The 24,535-nt window shown below is 41.5% G+C and overlaps 1 protein-coding gene across 2 annotated transcripts in view; it reads left to right on the forward strand.

Moving 5' to 3' along the window:
- The window catches only part of ADCY2 (adenylate cyclase 2), a 393,618-nt gene that overhangs the window by 115,581 nt on the left and 253,502 nt on the right, over positions 1 to 24,535 (forward strand). For both annotated transcript variants that reach the window (XM_019541362.1, XM_019541372.1), the window contains exon 3: positions 3,982 to 4,143. In XM_019541362.1, coding sequence (XP_019396907.1) covers positions 3,982 to 4,143 — 162 coding nt within the window. The remainder of the gene's footprint in view (positions 1 to 3,981; positions 4,144 to 24,535) is intronic.

Genomic DNA, 24,535 nt, shown 5'->3' on the forward strand with positions numbered 1-24,535 from the left:
AAGGAGCCACAACATAGCCCACTTCCACCCTGAATTTAGGCCCTAGTTATACTAGTACATTGAGCATGGCATCTACAGTTTAGTAACTGACTGCCCAGCAAAATATTGCTGTGACTGTTGGGATAATGCCCGATATTTTCAGACACTTGGTAGACTGCTCCATGTACCATGCAGTCTACCAAATGCAGTCACTCCAAGTAAGCTTTATAGTCTTTAGCCCTTAGTAACTTTTCAGTAAGTGCCACATAAGCATCATAACAAGGAAAGAAGATCCTTTAATGGCTCTGGCAGAAAACAAGAGGGTATAACTTCCCTGCCTGTGAATCTTACTTACAGGAAAAAAGGTGTGGAAAATATGAAAACTAGGGTTTTTGGGTGGCAATCCAATCAGCTGATAGAAACTGAATGTAAGATTTTCAAAAACATGCAAGTAACCCAAGCTTCTATGTCCCTTTCTTCAAAGTGACTCAGGAACTAATGGCTCTAAGGGTCACCAAAAGTGAGTGCAACACTGCTGCTTTTGAAATGTCTTCCCTCAGTCTAGTGTTCTTCTGAAAAATAATTATTCACTGATTACTTTTGAGAGTCCTATACCATTCCCAACCCACCCTTTCCTTGCTGCTTAGCTTCATTTAAATCTTTATTTTCTGCTCCTGCACCCACACCAAATTATTTGCTAAGGTGACCTAGGAGACTTACCTCCTACATCTTTATTGCCTACATTCCCTCTGGCTGCTCTTCAGACACTCCCATGCTCTCTCTCAGCTCATGATGCGATAGCCCAAATAACCTGTTCGGTTTATGCTCATGACTGCTGTTGGCATTATCAGTTCCTGGTGTATATGTATTTCTAAATCTTGTCATGATTTTTTGTACCTTTCTTGAGAATTCTTCATTTTGGCCGAGACAGACACCAGTTCCTTATAGTCTGTGAATTTGGAAATGAGGTTCCACTTCAAGGGTGGGCAGTTATTTTGGTTGGGGTCTGATTAATGAGTTTTAGTTGAGCTGTCGAGGACTGTGCACATCAAATCTTTCAGAAGATACTATTTTATTAAATTTTACATAAGAAACAATTGTATACTAAAAATCAAGGTTTTATTTATATTAAATAAAATCTTGATTTTTAGTATATGATTTGTTATCTATATTGTGTGTGTGGGGGGTGATGGTGTGTGTGGCTGGGTGGAATGCATGTGGGGGTGTCAGGGATGGGTGCCTGTGGGGGTTGGGGTATGTGGGGAGGTGTGGGGTATGTGGGTATGGGGGGGGGAGTGTGTGGGAGGGGCTGCCTGCATGCTAGGTCCCAGGAGCTGGCTTTGCGGGATTGGGGGGAAGATGATGGGGGTCGGGGGTGTGTTCAACAGAGTTCACACAGGCAGTGTGGTGCAGGTGTAGTCTACCTGTCCCTGTCCCCTCCCCACCACATCCAGGATGCAGTGCTCTGCATGGGGCCTAGCCCTTCGTGCTCCCACCCAGGGCAGCACACACTGCAGTCCTGCCTGTACCTGCCCCACTCCTGCAAGGCAGCATTGCCCTAGTCCCAGCCCTGGCCAGCATGCACAGCTTCCCAGTGGAGCTGCTCCTGGAGCCATCTGGGTATTTCTTGGCTCCCCCTGTCTCCAGAGGCACATCCTCTTGCCCCTGCTTCATCACTTTGGGCAGCAAAGTAATGTGGGGAAGCAGCAGCAGTCATGTAGATGCATGCCAGGCACACATGCCTAGCCAGGCAGAGAGGGAAGCAGCAGCTGGGTGGCTTCTGCCCCAGTGCACAGGGCTACAGCGCTAGCTGACTTCCATCTACTCCACCCATCTGGCATGATGAGCAGCCACTTTTGAAAGGCCAAAGGGGTGGAAGGCAGCTGGGACCTGAAGCTGGACCCCCACATGCTGGGGTAGGAGCCACCTGGCTGCAGCTTCCCTTGCCCTCCAACCTGGTTGGGCACCTGCTGCTTGGTACATGTTCTCATGGCTTCCCTGCATTACTTGCTGCCCAAAAGATGAGCCACTGGAGGTGGGAGGAGCAAAGCAGTACCCAGGTGGCTGTAGCTGCACTGGGAGCACCTCTGCTGGGAAGCTGTGTGCTCTGATGGGGTCTGGTGGCTGTGGGTGGGAGCATGGACCATGCTGCCCCAGGCAGGAGCAGCCAGGGCTCAGCCCCAAGCAGAGCAATTTAGGGGCACCTGCTGGCTAGATCCAATCAATTGGTGGGTTTCTGCCCATGGGCTGGATCCAATCAGTTGGTGGGCTGCATCCGGCCTTTGGGCCATATTTTGCCCACTGCTATTAAATATTATCATTGTTTTGTTGTTATTAGTGATGCTGAAGCCAGGCTGCCCTTGGCAATCATCCCCTTCTGTATAATTTGGGGTCTGGGTTGGGAATTGCCACAGCAAGGAGTGCAGAAGGGAGATGTGGTGGTAGAAAAGGATGTGGGTGGTATTAAATTGTAGACAGGAAATGTGGTGGCAGTTGAGCATAAGGTATATTTAGGGCAGCATAGAGGAGAACGTAAATGGTGGTATTAGGTGAGTTAACGCTAATGGAAGAGATTGGGAAATATAAGTGAAGAGAAAAAGAGAGCATGAAAGCCTGAAGTTCATCACATAACTGTAATGTGGAATTTTGACTGGAATTTTCACATATGGATGTAGGGTAAAAGACTGAAGCTCAGAAAATAAGAATAAGCTGCACTATATTTTGCTTTTGTTAAGAGCTCATTGGGAACACATCTTCATTAAATAATCCAACTTTGAATTTTGAGTCTAAAATAATTGTTTGTGGGTAGAGTGATAAATTGAGTAACAGTTGGATGGAAAGGCCTGTGCAGAAGCTGTGAGATATAATTATGCACATAATTTGTGATTTCAAAAATCTGTGCCCCTAATCCATATTCCCTTGCTTAAAATATGTAGTACGCATTGAAACATATGTGTGCAATCATCTGTTTTGCAAGTATGATAAGAGTTTGCATTTTTCTGGTATGATTTATTTAGCCAATTCAGGAAGTTTGTTTTATTAAGTTAATATGGATTCCACTGTCATTCATGAAAGATAACATTAGATTCTGTGTTATGGGCTGATTGGCTGAAAATATTTTCCCATCTTGTAATACCACATTACTATTACATATTAAAAATAAAAATACATTTTCATGAAACAGCATTTTAATGATATCTGATATGTAGCTGCCTGTACAGAGTAACCTTGATTAACTGAATGATGGGGGAGGAGGCGGCAACTTTTTGCATAATCTGAGGCTTTGGATAATCAGGGAATGTTTTATGCATCCAAAGGAATGGAAATCACTTCACTGAAGTTGCTGAGCCAGTTTTCAGGTTCTATGCCTGAGAAAGTACCACTTGCTTGACTTCCTGGGAGTCGCATCTACATACACAGGGTTGGAATTTTGACCATTTTTGTGCAGGAATTTAGTTCAAATTATTATTTGCTGATATAACCATTTATTTGAAGATATATTTCATGTTAGCAAGATTTAGATGGTAGAAATTCTACAATAAATTGGAATTTTATTTGATATTTTCATTGATACTTTATCTTTCTTTGAGATTATGCCTTTTGGTCTTTGTACAGTTGCAAGATGTATAGAAATCTAAGCTTCCTGACAATATCACCAGCTTTCATACATCTGAAGGCATTCATTCCCATAAAGCACTGTAATGGTGAACATGAAATGATTATTTTGTTTTATCCCATAGAACTTGAAAGGATTATAGAAATTAAATATTGAAACCAAGTTTTCTGAAAAAAAAACTTAAAAAAAAATTAAAAATACTTTTCAGTGGCATTGTCATGAACTCTTTAAATTTCTGATCTAAGTTAGCATCACCTGAATTGCAAAGGACATTTTGCTTGTAGTTTCTGCTAGCTTTGTGCTGAAGTTAGTTTAATGTTTAATGTTACCTTTGTCATTGTATTCCAAGGTTAATATGATGGATATTTTTTTGTCTTTTTGCACAGGTATCATTCTTCTTGTTCATTATTTTTGTGGTATACACCATGCTGCCCTTCAACATGAGAGATGCTATAATTGCCAGTGTCTTGACCTCTGCTTCCCACACCATTGTGCTCAGCATTTGTCTCTCACGTACAGACATCATAAAGGAACACTTGGTCTGGCAGGTAGGTGCCTTGTGGAATGAATCATTGACCTATTGAATTGGCAGTTACATGCAACAACTATACATGCCAGGTACATGTGACAGCAGATACAATGGCCTATGATTAGGATCATGAGTTTATTCCTGTTTGTATTATTGTAGTGCTAAAGACTTTGTTCACAGCTGTAAACTTGCATTTATTAAGGTTGACTGTCAGTAGTGTTAATGGATAGCTGAACAAATGCTCCATCAGTCGAATCAATACCCATTTAGTAATTATTAACATTGAAACTAATGTTGCCATAAAAATTGTGTGAACTGCCCATTGTCCTGCCTGCTCAATGCCTTTTTTTTTTCAGATTAAAGCAGTGTAACTTAATTGCATGTATAGCAACTGGTTTGTTTCTCTGGTGAACCATCAAATGCAGGTCTCTATCATAGCAGAGTTTTAATCCTACACTTAAAACTTAGGCAAAATGTCAAACAGAACCATTGCTCTACATGCCCCAGAAACTGGCACAAGAAGGAGTGGGGAGTTCCCACTTTTATATAGAAAATTTTAGGGGTTAGGCCTCTGGAGGTATCCCCAACAAACCTTCAGCACTCAAACAGCAGCCTGCAGCTTCCCAAGTCTGAATCCAGCTCCTTCAGTCCATAGTCCCAGTTGACTGAGCCAGTGAGATCTCCAATTCCATTGTGCACTCTTTTAGTCTACACATGTGCTTTAATGTGCATTTGCTTATTTTAATGCTCATTAAAGAATCACTAAAAAATGCACTCTTTAGTTAATTAAAATAAACTAATGCACATTAAGCATCACTTAAAAACTGTGCTCTTTAGTTGATACGCATTAAAACAGACTAATGTGCATTTTCCTAGTAACTCATAATGGAGGTACTAGATTTAATGTGCATTAACTAAAGCATGTTAATGCACGTGTAGACATGCCTATCATAATCTGTGTAGGGCTGGCCAGGTTCCACAGGCAGGCTGATCTCTTCCCCTTAAGGAAGAAGTATCAAGCTTTCTCCTCCTTTCTCCTTTGCCCACCAGCCCCTGGTGGTTTATGGTGGTTGCAGTCCAAATGAAGACCCAGCATACCTTTGCAGACTTCCCCTGATTCCTCATGCTGTTGTACACATTACCTTTACATTACTCTAGTTCCACTGCTTCAAGGTCTACTGCAGAAGCCTGTATCTTCCAGGAAGCAGCAACTTTCTATCTGGGCCTACTAATTGAAGAAGGCTAGCAGCCCCCAGCATGCTGAGCTTTGAAAGCTTAGACCAAATTGCTACAGACAATTTCCAATTTTATCTCAATTGTTATTTTCAATATGATCTTAACATGCTGTCTCAGGCATGACCTGAATGTGTGGGTCATGGTACAGGGTTCAGGACAGAAACCTGGGAAGTCCCATACCAGGGATCCCAAAAGTCAAAGGTCACAATAGCAGGGAATCCAAACACTTGGGCTTATGCAATGACATGGGGACTAGGAGCTAGAGAAGCAATAGGAACCAAATTAGACAATGGGAAAGCAAGGGTCAGGAACCAGACTAGAGAACTCAGAGCCAGGAATCAGGAAGCAGGGATAGGCATGAGGAGTCAAGAGTAGGTATCAGGAGCACTGGAGCTTAACAGAGGGGATGCCGGTCTCATAGCAAGCCCATAGAAAATTGCACAGATTGCTGCTTAAATGCAGAATCACACCTGAACACTTAAGAGGAGCCAGCTGAGGGCACTCAAGCACCCTGCAGCAGTCCACCCCTGCTATGAAGGTCAGCTGGGGCTTATCTGTCTGCTTGCTATTTAGACTCCTCACATGTACATTTCAAGTCATAGATTTGTTTTTTACATCTGAATATCAGACTTTTTTTGCAGTTTTGAAACAGACTTTTAGTACATGCAGATATGCAGTGTTTGCAATAATGTTGTGGGGGTATCAGCTTTCATTTAAAACATTTTCATGGAAAAACATAGATTTCCTTTGGAAGACCATTTACTAGTTGTTTTTAATATTGATATAATGCCACAACAAGAGGATAGGCTTGTTTTTAGGAAGACATAATCTTTCTTTCCACTTGCATTGAAAATGTATTGATTGTTTAAAAACAAAATAACCAGTATTATGTTTTTGTTTTAAACATACACATAATGGTCAAGAAAACCAACAGAATGAAAATAAGAAGAATAACCAAAGTCTATTATAAGATGCTAAAAGGGGAAAAAAAACCCCCAGATACTTTCTACTTACTATTTAGTTTTTTGGTGCTTTTAATTTGAGAAATATTGAGACTTTATAGATAACTTGTGTTTATTATGTTTAAAACTGAGGTGAGTATCAAAAAAGTCAGTCTGAATGTCCTAGAACTCCCTCTGTAGGAATATATATTTTATATCCCCTATACAGGAAGAATTGTGTTATACTGAATGACACATCTACAGAATATTTTCTGAGGTTTATTCCTTTGTAGGCATTACTAGCTGACAGTATTAGGGAGAGAAATATCTCCAAAGTGTACACAAGGAAGTTATTTGTTCTCTGGTAAAATACATATCTATTGTCTTTTTTGGATCTTTCTGTATAGTGTAAAAGGCCGGGAATAAAAACTTTGTGCAGCTCATGAATTTTTATGCATCTTTAATTTTTCAGTATGTTATTTTATTTTCTATACTTTTTTTCACCAAATACATCAAAATGACTGAAAAGTTTAAAACTAATGCAAGTATTGAATGCACCCAGATGTGTGTGTGAAGTGAATCAGTATATAACTGTACAGTACTGTAAAATGGTGTCTACATAACTTTAGTTTGCTGTAGTTTATACTTTTGTGTAGATCCAGGAAATTGTTTTTCCTATGATTTTTCGTAAGCAAAGAACAACTGTATATAACCATAGAAGAAGAAAAAAATGGATTTAAACTCTTGCATTCTATGAAAAAGAAAAATAATTATTATCAACATTGAATCTTGACTGCATTTTTTAACACTGCAGTTAAGATAGTGTATCATTATATACTCATGAAGGAAAATATATATGTCCTTCAGATTCCTGTATATGGGTAATGCATAGTAACCCACTCAGTGGACACGTCTACACGTGAACATTTACTGCGCAGTAACCAAAATTACTGCTCAGTACAGGCACGCTTCTGTATGTGCATGCCCATACTGTGCAGTAAATATGGTGACTTACACTGACCTGAGTGTAAATTCGATACCTGCATCATGCAGATATCAAGTATATGCCTGATTAGTTATTGTGCAATAATGCATGTGTGAATGCCTTACTGTGTGGTAACACTGTGAGTGTGGACTGACTTGGGACTAACTTTAGTCCCAAGTGAGTCCACACACAGTGTTAATGCACTTTAACACCTACACATGTAAATGCCAGCCTCTTCTTGCTTACTGCGCAGTAAATTTTTTTTCAGATTAAAGCAAATCCGCGTGTATACATGCCCAGTATGTCATTCAAGGTTTGGTGGAAAACTGATGATTGTAATTTAGTATTTATTAGCAATTTTGATATACTCAAGAGTCGTAAGTGTTTTGGTGTAGTATACATATCTATAAATGACCAAAGAACTGGTATAGTTCTTCTCAATTATGTAACAGGACCCCAGTGTTAAAAGTTTTCTTAAACAAAGAGTAATTGTCAGCAAGGATTATATAGGGGGTTGGAATGAGGTTGTTTTACAAATATCAGCAGCTACAGCCTAGAAAATATCAAGCTGTAGGCAGGTTGAGCTTCTGGAGCTTGACAGTGTACAGTAGACTTTCATGACTGAGTTGGGCTAATTAGAAGCATAGAGCTAAATTTGGGTCTGACAGAAAAAAAATCCCTTGGCTTTAAGGCCAGTGGCATACAATGTCGTTCAGCTGCACTAAGTAGAAAGCAGATTATGCTGTCAGCATTTAATATTATTTCTTCTGTCTGGCAAGAAATCAATAGATTCTTTTCTGGGCACAAAAGCATACTAATATGTCCTTCTTACTTGTACCTTTCCCTGTTGTACTGCTTGCTTACATTATGGAGTCATTAGAAGTTGCCTAATAATTGTATAACCAATTTACTTTCAGATAAACTTCAAATATTATAGCATATCCCAAGAGCCCTGATTGCCAATTTAAATAACAGTACTTCTCAATGGAAAACTTATTGAAAGGCACGACATGTTCTAGTCACGAAGAAAACCTCTTTAAGGGCCCAATATCATCTAAAGATATTCAGAATAATGTTGTGTACCATTTTGAAAGTTAGGCATACTCCAAACACACCAGCAAGTTCATAAGTACAGAGTCATGTTCAGTTCAGGAAGACCCATTCGTTTATATTAGAATCATAGAAAGATAAGACTTGAAGGGCCCTAAGGAGGTTATCTTGTCCAACCTCCTGCTCAAGGCAGGATCGTATCTATCAAAGCCATCCCACTTAAATGTTTTTTTTAACCTTTATGTAAACACTTCCAGTGATGGAGATTCCACAGCCTTTCTAGGCAGTCTGTTCCAGTAGTTAACCATCCACACTTTAACAAGGACGTGGACAAGCTTGAGAGAGTCCAAAGAAGAGGCACCTGTATGATCAGAGTCTTAAAAGGCAAGCTATATGAAGAAAGGCTGAGGGATGTGGGACTTCAGCCTGAGGAAAAGAAGGCTCAGAGGGAACCTGGTAGCAACTTACCACTACACTAATGGAGTACACCAAAGGCTCGGTGAGCAACTGTTCACCAGGGCACCTGAAGGGAGGACCAGGAGTAATGGCCATAAACTCATGGAAGATTGATTCATGCTCAACATTAAGAAAAACTTCTTCAGTCAGGGTGTCCAGACTGTGGAATAAGCTCCCTCCAGATGTGGTGTAATCACTTACCCTGGAAATCTTCAAGAGGAGACTGGAAACCTGACCCCCTCACCTGACCCCCAGTTATCTTTCCTACTTGGTGCAGGGGGCTGGACCTAATGATCTTCCGAGGTCCCTTCTGGCCTTGCAATCTGTGAATCTATGACTTTAGCTTGAATCAGTTCTCAAAACAACCATTATCTAAGGATCACACAGAATGAATGTGATTAGTCTGTGATCAATCACTTTGACCTTACCTTCCTCTTTACCTAGTTGAGTGAAAGATTGTGGTGGGGGGTGGGGGAAGGAAAAGGAAATAAAAAGATCAGAGAGAATAACATCATGTATATTTTAATTAGACTTTGTTTTGTAACCTTTTGGAGGAAAAGAAAGGTGTGTGCATGTATGTTCTTGATTTTGCACCTTGCCTTGAAATAAAGGTCAATTAAATCATGTTATTGAAGAAAAATGTTCTTGCAGTGCAGGTGAAAATTGAATTTAATGCATTCAAATAATGCAACGGCTGGAAGGAACAATTATGGCAACCTGGACTGACCTCTTGTGGAGCAAGGGCCATAAGAATTCTTTAATTAATTGCTGTTTGAACTATAGCATAGCTTCTAGAGAAACTTTCAGTCCTCACTTAAAATTTACGAGTCATGTGGACTATATCGTACCATTGGTTGTTTCAATGATGAAGTACCCTCACAGTTTAAAAATTGCATCTTATTTATATTCTGAATAAATCTTCATTTTCTGATCCTTGGATGCTTGATACAGGTGGAACTGCTTAGTTTTTTACTAAGCAAAGCATGTTTTCCAATCTCTTAATCAGCTCTGTGGCTCTTTTCTGACTCCTGTTCTTTGATTTATCAATATCCTTCCAAACTGTGGACTCCAGTTCTGGGCACACTATTCCAGCTGCAGGCAGCCATGGCAGTGCTGAATACAAAGTTAATATTAGGCTAGAATGCTGAGCATTCAGGGGGCACCTGACTTTTAAGTGCTTGGTCTTCAGGGCTAGGCTCTCCATACCTGTATGTGGACAGTTGGGTACCTAGAAATAGGGATCACAATAGGCAATAATGATGAATGGGTCAAGATAGCAAATAGGGAAATCTGCATAGGATTGAATCTTGCAACCAATAGGAAAATCCACATATGATTGAAGCCTGCAATTCTCCAGAGCACGGGTGCTTTACTTTGGCTGCAAGAAGGCACCTTCCTGCACTTGAAAGGAGCTTGGGCCCTTCCTTTCATTCAAAAGATGGCTGTTATTGGTGGTAGTCATGCTGTCCCCTTCTAAGTAATAGCCCAGTGGTTAGAGCACTTACCTAAGATGTGGGAGACATCTGAGGAAAGAAAGTTCACATTTTCTCTCTCTGTCTGTAAAGTGCCTTAACCACAAGGTGCCTAGCATGAGCTAGGATGGGTAATCTGTCAGTTAAAAATCTTCCGCTTTCCATGGATTAATAAAAGCTTTGATTGATATGGAGAGAGACAGAGATAGAGATTGCATACAAGCATATTAGCAAGATTTGATAAACCAGTGGATTACAACACCCACGTGGGAGTGTAATGGACCCCAGGGCATGGGTTGTTAAGATTGGTCACCTTTGTCACGAAGGCAGGTTCCAGAAGCCAGGACCAGGGTTGGGAAATTGAAGTCAAATCCAAGTCAAGAACTAGAATCAGGTTGCAGAACCAAAGTCAGTGTACAGAGTTCCAGGAAGGCCAGGAGCACTGCATGGTAGACTTGCCCAGACAGTTTGCTGCTGTCTGCTCTGGGCTTACAAAGGCCTGTCCAGGTGTGGCCTTCTTTCTATAGCCTTAGGAATAACTCGGTGTAATCCTTGATTACTTCTAGCTGAGACCTGGACTTGAATCCTGCCCAGCTGGACTTAGGCTTGTTACAGGGGAAGATGCCTGGGTTCTGGTTCTGGGCCCAGTGACTGTTTTTGTGTTTTACCCAAAAATTATTTTAATATAAAATTCAGAATTGGCACAGGGCCTGGAATCCTTAATACCATACTTCCCTGTATATACCCAAACCACTAAGTCAAGAAGTCTTGCTTACACATGTGTTTTCTCTCTCTTTTTGTGTGAAAGCAGCCTTAGTTATACCATGTAAAATAGAATACCTTTGACAGGAGGGAGTGAGGGGGCCCTACCCCTTTTTAGAATAACCTAGGGTTTCTTGGCTAGGGCACTATCCTACAAGATTTAAGATGTGGGTGAGAATTAAGCTAAGGTTTCCCACATATTAGGATACTGTTCTACTGTTCTAAGTATAAGGGTTTTTTTTTTTGCTTTTGCTTACACCACTCTTCACCTTACCATTTCTTCTGGCTTCATTTTGTGCCCCAAGCATGCAGACCAGGTCCAGACCCATCAGGCTGCCTAAGAGAAGGAATACCAGATTTATAGGTCTCAACAGGCTTTAGGCCAAATGGATTGATAGTAATTATATTACCCACTTTTAATTTGTCATTAGTTGGGTTCTATATCAACAATAATATTTTCCTGTGGTCAGTATCAGGTTGACAGGCCTAAGATTATCTGGATTATCCCTTTTAGTCTTATATTAGCTCAACATTGGATTTCTTCTAGTCTACTTCCTGTATTTGGAGAGCTACTGAAAATTACCATGAATGGTCAAGAGCATGGGTATTAAAGCTCTGACCCAAGGGCCAAATATGGCCCACAGAGCCATATGTATCTGGACAATGTGGCTCCCCACAAATGGGGCAATTTAGTGGCAGGGGAGAAGTGGCAATAAATATGGCCACCCTCCCCAGCTGCCAAATTTCCAAACCCCAAGCCCCACGCAGTAGGTTGGGCTAGGTCATGACCCCTCCTTCCACACTTGCAGCTGGATGACAGTGTGTCACAGCCTTCCCCCTAGGATGGATGGGGTTGGGACACACCCCCTTTCCACTGTGAGGCTGGGTTTGTACCAGCTCAAGCCCTCTCCCCTTCCTGAAGGTTGGGTCAAACACTCTTCCCCCTGTGCAGTTGGGTTGGGGCTAGGCTACACCCTCTCCCCACATGGGGCCAGGTTGGGGATGGGCCATGCCATGCCCCAAGGTCCTAGACCATGTCCCTTCCTTTCTCTGGGGGACTGGGCCACCCTCCTCCCCTCCACAGTGCTGGGCTGGTTCTGAGCCATGCTTCCTTTCTCCTGCAGGGCTGCACCACACCCTGTCTCCCTTGTGGACTAAGTTGGGCCTGGGCCATGCCTCTTTGCCACCATGTGGCATGGTTGGGGCTGGGCCACTGTCCGTTCCCTTGCAGGGCTGGATTACTCCCTCTTCTTTCCCCTGCATACCCCCTTGCCACACAGGGCAGGTTGGAAACTGGATGCCCTCTGCCCCCCAGCTGTGTGGCTGGTTGGGGTTCTGCCGCAACCTCCCTATGTGGAACTGGGACACTCAACCAAATCTGGCCCAGGGACGGGCTGGTCACTTCCCATCTAGTGTGCTGGTGAAAAAGGTTGAGCACCACTGGTCCAGAGTTTTAACAAGCTTATATTTTAAAAAGCTTGGATGCAATTAATCTGGACCTGCTCATTTTTAAATGTTTAGCTCTGGTAGCTGTTCTTTAACATCCTCCTGACTCACTGTTGGAACGGGCAGTATTTCATTATCATCCTATAGTGTACACACTTTATCTGGCTGGGTTTTTTCCAATATAAAAGTCAATGCCATTGTTAGAATTCCTTGTATTTTTAATCTACCTTAAAATATCTTAGCTACAGTTCTCATTTGTGTTCATTGCTACTAACTTTCTCATTGTATGAATAGCATGATTTTGATTATTTTGGAGTAAAATTGGCTTGCTTAAACTTGCCCTCTAGTTAGACTTGATTTATTGTCCATATAGTGATGTCTCTTGATCGTGGCTTTTTGGACATCTGTTCTCAAGCAGTTCCCAATTGTCATTCACATATTTTTGTTTAAATTCTTTCCCCCTGCTGATTTCTGTTATAATTGTTTTCAGCTTAGTGAAATTGCCCCTTTCTTAATCACCATGTATAAACTAGTGATTTGGGCTCAAGTCATGACAACTTGCAATTAAGTAACCAATAATTTTCAGTTCTGAGATCAGTTCCTGATGTTATCTAATATAAAAATCTCTATTACTGAATGGCACACTTTCAGTCAGAAATTTTTCATCGATATTTTTTGGAAGTTCAAAGGATGTTTATGTACTGGCAGCATGAGACCTCTGGCATATGTCACTTGAATTGAAGCCCCTGTTAAAATGCAGATTTGATCCTACAGGTGACAGATCAATGTTCAAGGAGTTGGTCATATAGTTAGGACCCCATTTTGTTGCTTTATCTATTAACATATTGCTGCATAAGGCATGGTTTATAGACATTCAAGATAATTTTCTTGAATTGATAGCAACTGAGAAACAGGCAATGTCATTTTTGACGTAGTGCCTCTTTCCTTCCATTCTTCCCTTCTCACTCCTTCCTATAGAGATTATGGCCATTGATTTTAACATTCTAGTCAAAAAGAGAATCTTCCCATCATATTTTAGTTGTGCCAACTAGCTTGATTTTATGCTCAGAAATGAGAAGGTCCAATAGCTCACTTCCTAGTATTCACATTCTAATATAATAAAGAGCTTAGTCTGCATGTTTGTCTGTATGTCTGTCTGTAACACTTTTGGCCAACTGTGTATGCACTGCTGAAAGAGCGGGCAGCAATTGGATGCACACGCCCAAGTTTAAGCCGCTGCCAGGGAAGTTTGTGGCAGTGGCGAACATGCCCCAGCCACCCAAGCAGTGGGGCTTCCCCATGCCTCCCTGCCTGAGGGAAAAGGGAGGGGGTGGAAAGTCATGGTGGCAGCTCTCCCCCTACCATCTGTCCCCAGTGACCCCCAAAACAACCGACAAGGAGGGAGAGGTGGCAGGGAAGGGGGTGCGGGTCATGATGGTGGCTGTTGTCAGGGCCAGGCAGCAGGGAGGAGAACAGGAAGGGGGCCCCCAACAACAGCTGGCAGGGAGGGGTGGTATTTGTTTTTGGGGCTGGGTGGCAAGGAAGGAAGGAAGGGTGAGAAGTGTGGGGGGGCACTAACAGCAGCCAGCAGGGAGGGAGGGAAGCGGGGAAAGTTGGGGAGCTGGGGGGAAGCCCTGCTGTGAGGGGGGTGGGGGCTGGAGGAGGTGGAAGTGGTGGAGGGAGGCCTTACATGGCCAGCCCTGAAGGGTGAGCCATGTAAACACTCCCTAAAATCCATCATTCTTGATGAGCAATTAGCTGGTGTAAGCATATGCTTATATGAGGGGGTCTGTGAAAGTAACAGCAATTTTGCAATGAAACCATTTTATATGCCACAATCATTTACTAGACCACATCAGTTCTCTACATAGTTGTAAATGATGCGTGCTTTTGACAATGCCACCATTAGTGTTCCCTTTTGCTGTGTAGTTTCCCACCCACTGCATACAGTTATTTTATTTTGAAATTGTTGTTACTTTCTGAAATGCCCTCATATATTTCTCCTTTGGAGCCTTGTTAATTTTTGTTTTCAGGTTCTTCATTTTGTATGTAATCAGGTTTATTTCTACCTTCTTTCACGCTCCCTTTTTGTTGTTTCTTCCATGTCTACCTTAGTAGTCCAACTAGATTGCAGACGATTGGTTCCCTTTCCAATGAGAGGGAGGTTATCCAAACTGTATAGACTCCTTTCTCCATAGAAGCTGGATTCTACAACACACAAGCTTTTTCCTCAGTTTAATGGAGGAACTTATATATGCTTTGCAAGAATTGTCTGCTAATCAGTAGTTAGCCTGCAAGGTACAGGGCCAAACTCTTTCCCCTCAAATCAATCGTTACAATTCCTGCCTTCCCGCCTCCCGCCAAAAAAAAAACCCTAGGAAGCTTGAAATGGATGGGTGTGTATTCCTTTAGTGACAGTTGTGCTCTCTGCTGTCTCAGTTTCATGATTCTTTATTTTTGAGAAAAATAATTTGGGGGAGGGGGAAGGAGAGGGGACTAAAAATAAAGGGGGAAGGCACTAATTTTGTACAGAATTGAATCTTGGAACTAAAATAAGTCACAGTTGAAATTAGAAACACTATTTCATTAATGTCCATGGAGAAAGGACCCACTTTGACTTAATTTATTATATCTTGCTACTTCATCTAGTACAGTGGGTTCTGGTCTGACAGTGTCCTTCAGGTAATACAACAGAAACATTAACTAATGATAAGTGAGTACAGAGCAATTGAGTAGTTGGATGTAGATATGGGGGGAAAAAAGCATGGATGATTGTGGCAGTAAGGCTGTGTGGTGGTACAACAGTTGGTAGAAATAAGTTAGGTAAGAAGCAATCAAAGAGGGAGGAAGGAGAATGATCAAACAAAACAGATTAAGGATATAAATAGATTAAATGAATCATAGCACCAATTAATCAGTGAAAGTGTGACTTTAGTGAGTGGTCAGGTAATACAGTAGAATAAAATGAAGGCCAGAAGTAACACTGGGTCATCTAGCCTAAAATCCTAAATACCACAGCCCTTCAAGAGCTGGTCTTGACCACAGCAGTTGCAATTCCTGGCCAGCACAGGTTAACCTCTGCCCTGTCCACCCAGTCCCATGGGCATGCTCTAAACCCAGAAGTATGACGGTGCATTTCCCTGAGGTCACTCATAAGCCTTTGATCTCCAGCATGATTGAGAGCAGCCACTTGGGATAAGCCCAGAGTGGCCTTACTGGCTTACATAAAGGTTTGGAACATGCTGGCAAGCAGGGCGGAGCAGCACACGGGCAGGGTTTGCTATGGGCCATTTGGGACATGCCACCAGCACAATGTAAAGGAGTTCTAAGTATCATACCAGATTCTCTCAAACAAGTCCAGAGACATTAGTTGCACAAATATTTCCATTTTCAAAACCTCTGATGTGTGCCTGAGAGAGTGATCAGGAGAAACCTGACCCTTCTAATGGGCCAGAAATTGATTGGGAGAAGTATACTGAGATGATCCAAGCAGCTGAACATTCCCCATTCTATAGAGAAAAGTAAGTCCTTGCCAACTCATTGCCAGGTCTCTAGTAGTGTGACTGAGAAAAGAATTCTCTCTTTACCTAATATTTGGCCATCAGCATGACTTGAGCATCACCTCAGAACATTGGTCCACTCTGTTTGTTTCTACCCCTGGTTCGCAATAAGGCAGAAAGAAAGAAAATCCTTCTTGGTCCTTGTAGACAAATGGCTGGGCCCTGAAGTACGAGGTTGGATTATTAGTGGTATGTAAATGAGGAAGTATTAGGAGTATGGTCAGAGCCCAAAGGAAGAAGGGTATCAGACACACAATTCCAAGGCCAGAAATGATGCCCACAGCCATCTAGTTTTGTGTCTCATTCCCAGCTCTGCATTCATATACACCAAACAATTTATCCTAAGGACTTTTTTTTTAAGATAGCCATTTGATTTCTGCATAAAGACCATAGATGGAGTCTGCCACCTCCCTTGGTAAACTGTTCTAGGCTAGGGACAGGCATTCAAAAAGCCTAAGCCTGAATTGATTCAATCTTTGCAGGTTAGTCTAACCTGCCTAGGCTAAACTGGTTTGTAACTGTACAGACATCCCCTCTGGACTGAAAAAATGTCAGTACATGCTTGCTGTGGCTCAGGCTAGAAACCGGGGGGCACTAGAGCAGCCGTCCCTTCCCTTCATCAGTGCTGAGCTGAAGGGGGGTGTAGTAAGGCCCTGGCAGGACATTTTAATTAGGGAGGGGATTCCCCCCCACCCCTCACTGTTGATAACAGAGCACTGAGTTACATAGCAGGGAGCTGTTAGCATTTGTCAGCCCATCAAACAAAACAACCATTTCTCTCATTAGTTCAGGCTCTTCTTAAGCAACTTTTTTCAAGGAAGGAATGAAGGGACATTAACAGCTACCTGCTGATTAGCTCCAAACAGCCCAAAGCAAACACTGTCCTGTCTGCCTTTGTCCTGTCTCCCACAGCACAGATGTAGCCAGCATGTGGTATACTAGCTAATCCTGAGAGGTGTCTGTGTAGAGCAGAGGGGATGGGGGAATCCCTGCTTGAGGGAGTGGGGGACGGAGAGGTGAACAGGAAGCCAGGCAGATGCCGCTATACCTGCAGTCTCTGCCAGAGCTGCAGCTAGGAAGCAGAAGGGAGGAGCCAGCCCTACTGGGCTGGAGCAGAGAACAGAGCCTCGCCTAAAGTTGCAAAGTATCTGGGATGCTGGAGGACTCTGATTTCACTTAATTTTTAAATCCCCCTGACAACTAGGAAATCATGTTCTCTTAAGGCTGGATCTTGTTGTACCCTTGTACAAGTTGAAGACAGGGGCTTGCCAGCAACAAGTGAGGGTAGTGGACCACACTCCCTTCTTTGGAACATGATTTTTGGGGGTTGGGGGAAGGCAGTAAAAGCAATCTGTCCCATTTTCCGTATGGCCATGTTTTTAATCATGAAGCCAAATAGCGTTTTAGGTAAAAACAGGCATCTAAACTTCTTTTAAAAGAAGTGGGAAAGTGTATTTTATGCTGTAGGCTGTTATGGGCAGAGACTGGGCAGATCACAGCACAGTATGTTTAGTCAAGCTAATTGAGCTGACCAGTTTACTTTTGCTGCTGGCTTTGGCCAAGGACCCACTGTTCAGTGCCCTTGCCTCTGCTGCAGCCAGGCTAGTAGATAATACCTGGAGGCCACCCAGGCTTGTTAGGGATGTAAAACAAACAAAAGTAAGTTAAATAATTTAGCACTTAGCTGTCTTCAGTGGTTCTTCCAGGCTTCACCTTCAAGTTGCCTCTTATCTTTCAGAATTGCAGGCTTGTGCAACAAAGCAAATGAACAAACAAACAGAGAAGAGCCCTGCTCAGGGCTCTTCCAGTGGCAACTTAATCCCTGGTAACTCCAGACAGCCTGCCTCCCTGGCCAGGTGTAGCCCCATTGAGGCTGTTTCCAGTGTGCTTTATCCTTCCTACTCTGGGCTCACGTGGCTAACCCTCTCTCACTCCCCACACCTGTGTCAGCTCCCTTGCTCAGTGACTCACTACATCCCATGACCTGCTTCCCCAGCCTCTGGTGAGCTCTCCCAGGTCTGGGGTGGGTGTGCAGAGGTGCTTCTGGGGTACGGGGCTGTTCAGACTCCCCGCAAAGCCCCTAGGAGCAGGGCAGAGCCCTATTACATATGCATATATATCCAGATGACAGGTTGAAGGTGGTGGAATCAGTATTAACTTGGGCAGTTCCTGTATTTTAAGTGTTACTCTGTGTAGAGATAGGGGACAGCTTTGCAACTAACATCTGTTTAGTAAAATGACATTTCTCAAATAATATCCTCATTACATTGCATTTTAAAAGATATTGCTTGTAAATAGTGTATCTCCTAATACAATGTAAGAAAGACTTTACAGTTTAGTAACTTTTTTCTAGGCATTGTACCACCAGTCTTTTATATTGTCTATATGTATGAGATACAAATTAATTCTTTTTTATCAAGCCTATACACTTGGCAATCTTCTTGCTAAAGACTTTATAAATACCTTGTGTAGTTTATTTTTAATAAATGTGTGCTTTGTGAAGCCTGTGGGAAATAGAAGATAAAAGATATCGCATCTACCCAAAGAGCCTCGCCTGGCTTACTGTAATTATGTGCTTAAAGAAAGGAAGGAGACAAGCATTTTAGTTAACCCCATTTCTGGGGGGGGTTTCAGCACATGCCATGTTTTACTTATATTCCAGATTGTAAGAATAGGGACTATTTTACATGTGTGTGCTGTATAGAATTTAACACACTATGACTAAGCAAATATATACAACATTGCATTGTTTCTATAAGACTTTGAAAGATTTCTTCCATATATTTTAAGGCTGGGTCCAGCCATATCCGTTGTATGTCTCTGTAAACAGTTAAATTCAATCTTCATGGTAAATCCTTATTAAGATGCCCTGACTCCTGCTGGCTTCAGTGTCTGACGATGTCGCAAACACAAGAACAATAGTATGATTTCGCTTGTGTGCTGGGACTCTCCAGCCGTGTGCGCTCAGACACCTTGAATGGTTCCCTCTGCAGACTACATCTCAACCCAGAGTACACACTCAGGGAGCAGGGAACACTTTCCCAAACAGCTTTGGGAACTACCTTGAGCTTCTTTTGGGATTTATAATATAATAATCTGTAATATGGGAGAGATTTCATTAGACCTGGTCTTCACAAATCTTACGTGGAAGTTAGTTTGGTAACATGCTTCAAGCTCACAGCAAAAAATAATTGTTTTGGTTCTTCTCCAAGAGCCTGGGATCACTGAGCACAAATCTGGATCTGAGCTACTACAAGGTAGGATGGGTGGCACTGATTTATCATGAAGAAGATTTATTGTATGACAAGTTAAAGGCTGTATGGATGTTTTGGGCATTATCCCTGTAGTTTTTGTGTTAGCATTGTTCTCTCAGTTTTTTAAAACGTAGGTTAGAGAAACACTTATTTAGGATGCCTTAGGTGGGGACGATCCTGCTTTAAGCAGGGGGATGGAGTAGAAGGTTTGCTGAGGTTAATTCTAGCACTACTTTTCTTTGACTCTGTGATTTTATTCCATCTATCTCCAGTCCCTGAAAAGCAGTTAATTCAAAAGTCGGGTGATGCCTCCTCATCCTTGCTGCTTTTTTTGTGACTTAAGGGTCAGATGATGGTGTGTTGCAAAAGCAAATGCATTAATGGATTTTTGGGCAATGAACAGGGTGGAATAAAATCACACTTAGGTGCCTAAGTCCAGTTAGAGACCCCTAAGTAGAATAGAACGTGCCTTGCTGTTCACCTTCAACCTACTTCTGCCCACTTGTGACATCTCCACAAGTGCTGCTTCACTTTGCATCACAGTGACCTAGTGAAAGCCAGAGCCACCTTTGCTATTCTTCCTGGCCAGACCAATTGCAAGACCACCCCCATTATCCATCCCAATGCCACTGATATTTGAACTGCTACATCAGACTCATTTTTTGACTTGGGTAAAGATTGCAGCTCTGGCTGGTCCTGTCACTCAGCTCTATGTACCTCCTTTTTTCTGACTCCTTGGGCTTGGAGGCCATCTCTTGACATCACAATGTGGCCTTTCTGGCCTTTGGCTTCCCAGCAAGGGGTAGCCTCAGGGACAGAAACTACTATCCAGGGTCAAGGTTCTCATTCTTAGCGCCTCAGGATCCTGTTACCCACTCTTTGGCCTCTGTATCTCTAGAGCAGAAGGACTTTTCTGATCTAGTCATTCAGACCAAGGAAATTGTTGATTTCAGTCTGCAGCAAACGGACAATTTTGGGAGCTTCCTAGAATCCATATGGAGAAGGTGGCCTAGGCCCTCCAAATATCACAGAGGCAGAAAGTGAGCAAGCAGGTTTTCAGAGACATTGCAGTCATCCACTTCTATCAGGGTAGCCCCCCACACATCAACAAGTTTATAATGGATCCAGGAAAGATTGTATGCCAGAGGCCAACTATCTTTACTTCATCTGCATGGAAGATAAGCACGAGCTACCGTACCCCTTGCAGGAGCACAGAATTTTTCCATACATATCTTTTCTTTGCCCCTTTGCCCACTGTGGCTGTATTAACTGCCATATGGTTGATTGCAAGTAATAATTGAAAACAACCCTGGTGGTATGAGTATACTGTACCAGATTAAACTATAAAATACTTGAAAAGAAACAGAATTCCTTCAATGACACAATATATCAATGTAATAAATTCAATAAAGGATTTTGACTGCCCTAAGGGGATAAGAATTGGAGGTCCTGTAAACAAGGTGAACTTGTCTTGACAAAAGCATCCATAACAGCAATTTTATAGTACTATATAACTTCATGAAGTGACCTGTATTAATAAATTGTGCAGCCCCCCAGTTAATTACATAAAGTAGTATTCTACTTCTGTAAGTTGGAAAAATCAGTTCTTTCTATGTCATTACTTAGGAAGTCTGTGTCAGAGCCTGGAATAGAACATAGCTGCTGAGTTCCCATACTGTACTTTAACCACAAGAGCATCTTGCCTCTTGAAGTACCTCATTAATTGATATCTGCTTATAATTGTGATTACATTGTTCAAAATATTGTGTGAAAGGCTGTGTCTGGTTGGAAAGGTTTCTGAATAATAGATTCCTGGTTTTATCATAATTACCAATAATGGTTTATATGCTGGCCTGTAGCTACCAAGACTTTTAAAAAGCTTTTTGAATGCATACTTATATATGGATTTTCAGAACTTGCAAGCTGAAACCTCTAAAGCAATATAAATAAAAATAATTCATAAATGATTATGCATATGTACTCTAGTAGGTGTTTTTCAGGTTTTATAATACCTCTTAAAGCATTGCATTTTCTAAGTCCTTAGAAAAGCTGTATTATAAAATCCAGTGTTTCAGATAAGTGGGCTTAATTTTCAAATGCAAGTACCTTAATATGAGTTCTCTAATTTACATTTGTATGCTTTGTTTGACACATCAGCACATAAACACAAATATGTTATTTAGTATGCCAGTTTGAGCTTCTGAGTGTTAAAGTGAACACCTTTAATAGATGTCAGTGTTTAAAAATGTTAAATTGGTATCTAGAATAGATGCACAGTAACAGCAAGTTATCTGTCAAAAACATGGTGTCAAATTCTTTGCTGGTGTAAATGGATGATTCTGGAGGTAATGACCTGAAACATCAGAAAATTTGCCTCAGTGAGTAGAAAGAAAAGAAACCCTGCACGTAATTCATAGTGGAATGTTTGATATGTATTTCTGTTGGCAGTGGAAGCTATCTCAGAAATGACAGGTAGGATAATACAGTTGATGTTCATTTGTAATAACACCTGGTAAGAACAACCTCTTATCAACAGCATTTCCCCTGGTAACATTATCCATATATATTTATCTCCATGTATTCAGTTTGCATTCCCTATAATAGCAACAAACATGTAAAGGCAGTATAACATCAGTGTGCCAAGATGCTGTTGCTACCAAGCATTGACTGTAATGACTGGAAGATTTCTGAAGATGTCTTCACATTCTTAGGACTTTATTTTTTCCCAGTAGTCTTTAGGTGGTACTATGGAGGTTAAGTTTCCAATTCATACTCCCTAATTTATTTGCAAAGGCTGTATTTCAGTGATTCCCAACCATGATGCCATGGCATCTGAGGTGTCTTGAGATCCTTTTAAGGGTGCTGTGGGGTGCCATGCAGTGTTAACACTATTAGATATGAAAACATGATTCACAAGATAAGACCAGAGATTTTAAATAAGAATCCACTATGTTAAAAATATTCTGACTTGTTGGGGTCTTTCTGAGTTCCTTGCAACAGAAGAACTGCTTTAGTATTTTTCTGTAGTCAAAAATGGGCAAAAGTAAGAACTGGCATTTTCTGAAGAGTGCCTTGAGTCTAATGGGAGCCTTGAGCTGACTGGAGGTGCCTTGAGTCTAAAAAAAGATTGGAACAAACAGAACATTAAGATGCTTTAAAGGGGGGTGGAAAGTTTGTTGCTTTTGAGTGTATATCAGTTGTTCCAATTTAATTGCCATGTCTTTGCTCCTACCCAGTATAATTGAACTATACCACTATCACTTTGAAGTTGAACAAAACAGGTTTAAAGTTAAAACAACATAGCTCCATTTATAATGATTTAGGAAAATACAGATTTAAGAATGACATTGTTATATTAAGTTATATTGAAACAGAATATACAAATATAATTGAATACTGTTATGACTATTTACAACCACAGTGTGAACCTTCCCCTAGCTTTTTAGTGGAGGAATAAAAATCCCTTAATGGACTGTCATATCTGGGGTTTTTTAAGTTGATAATGCAGATGGTAATTATGTAAACATTAAGAGCCTGATCCTATTCTATTAAGCATCTAAATGGACTGAAATGCCTAAGGGCGATTCTCTTCTACACTGTTTAAATCCTGTATATCCATTTGTATACATTTGTGATCCACTGGTGCGTTTACACGCTCATTTATGTGCCATGGTTACTGTACATTCAGTTTAATGCCTGTAATAAAACGTACTAACCGAATGTGCTGTAACTGTGCATATTTTTGTGACGTTAATGCACAGTAGACTAATTCTACAGCGCATTAGCATGGCTTTTGCTGTGACACGCTAGTGAGCAGTAGAATTAGTTTACTATGCATTTAGTGTCTTGTAAGCCCACCATTGGCTTACCCTTAAGACAGGCACAAAAAAAACCTGAAGAGCAAGGACTCATCTACTTTTTGTATTAATTCTTTTTCAAGGCCGTATGTAGGATGGCAGAGAATCACACTAAGGTGATTAATTCCACTTATTTATTTCTGTATCTATTTGATTTATATACTGTTCTTCCCAACAGAAGCTCAAGGTAGTTTACAGTAAAAGAACAAAATAACTTCAACAGTAGCTCAGGGTAGCTTACAGTAAGAGAACAGAATAAAGTATAAAACAGAAGAATGAACAAGAGCAAGGTAACTTAAAATGGAAACTAAAGTATCAGATAAGACAGAAGCCCCCTAACCCATATCCCAGCTAAACTTTGTTTGTCAAATGTCTGCCCAAACAGGAAGGTCTTACAGAACTTCTGATAAATGTCCAGACTTGGACACTGGTGGGCCTCAAGAGTCAGGGAGTGCCAGAGCTGAGGAATGACTGCTGTTAATGACTTCCCATGCATTTTCATTGAGCTGCCTTGGCACATTGATGGTATTTGCAGGAGGCTGCTCTCAGCTAACTTAAAGGACTATGATGAGGCCTATGATAGCACCTTATAGGTCAAAACCAGCACTGTGACTGCTGCTGGGAGCCTTTGAAAACTCTGGAGTACTATATAGCTGACTACTTCTGTGAGGAGACCGGGTATATACATGAGGTTATGCACTGACTGCATACACAGCCAGGTATGTGTATGCATCTCTCATGGGTGTGTAGTGGCATCTGACACTTGATAACATCGTCATCACCAAGGATCCTGGTTTTATCTGATTAAAAAAAAAAACAAACCCAATTTTTGGATTAAAAAAAGTAACCCAGAATCCACATTTTTCTGTAAGCAAAATAAAACATCAAAAAATATATATATATATATATTTTAGCAGTGTTTCATTTTAATATGCTGAATAACATACTGTAACATATTTACATTTCCTTCTCTGATTAAAAAACAAAAATCCTCAAATTTCAGATTTAAAAAAGTAACCCAGAGAATAACCTGGGTAGTCCCTGATTATGGCATCAGTGGTTAGAGTGCCTATGGGCATCTTTACATATGCAAGTACCACAGCACTGGGCATTTTGAAAAGTGCCCAGTGCTCTGATGCTTTCAGTTGTATAAGCAGCTAAATGAGCATCAGCGCTGAGAAAATGGCAGCGGTGCGCTTTTGAACTAAAACACATTGGTGGTGTTTTAGTTCAAAAGGGCATTGCTGCCATTTTCTGTGCACTGACACACATGTTGCCACTTAAACAACTGCATATGGTGGAGCACAGTTTGCCATAGCTCGCGTGTGGAGAGGCAGTTAATCGAGCCTGCTCCAAAGTGGTGGCTCTCCAGCATGTCATGGGACAAAAAAG

This window comes from Crocodylus porosus, unplaced genomic scaffold (genome assembly GCF_001723895.1).
Source record: "Crocodylus porosus isolate Cpor-Errol unplaced genomic scaffold, CroPor_comp1, whole genome shotgun sequence".
Taxonomy (NCBI): domain Eukaryota; kingdom Metazoa; phylum Chordata; order Crocodylia; family Crocodylidae; genus Crocodylus; species Crocodylus porosus.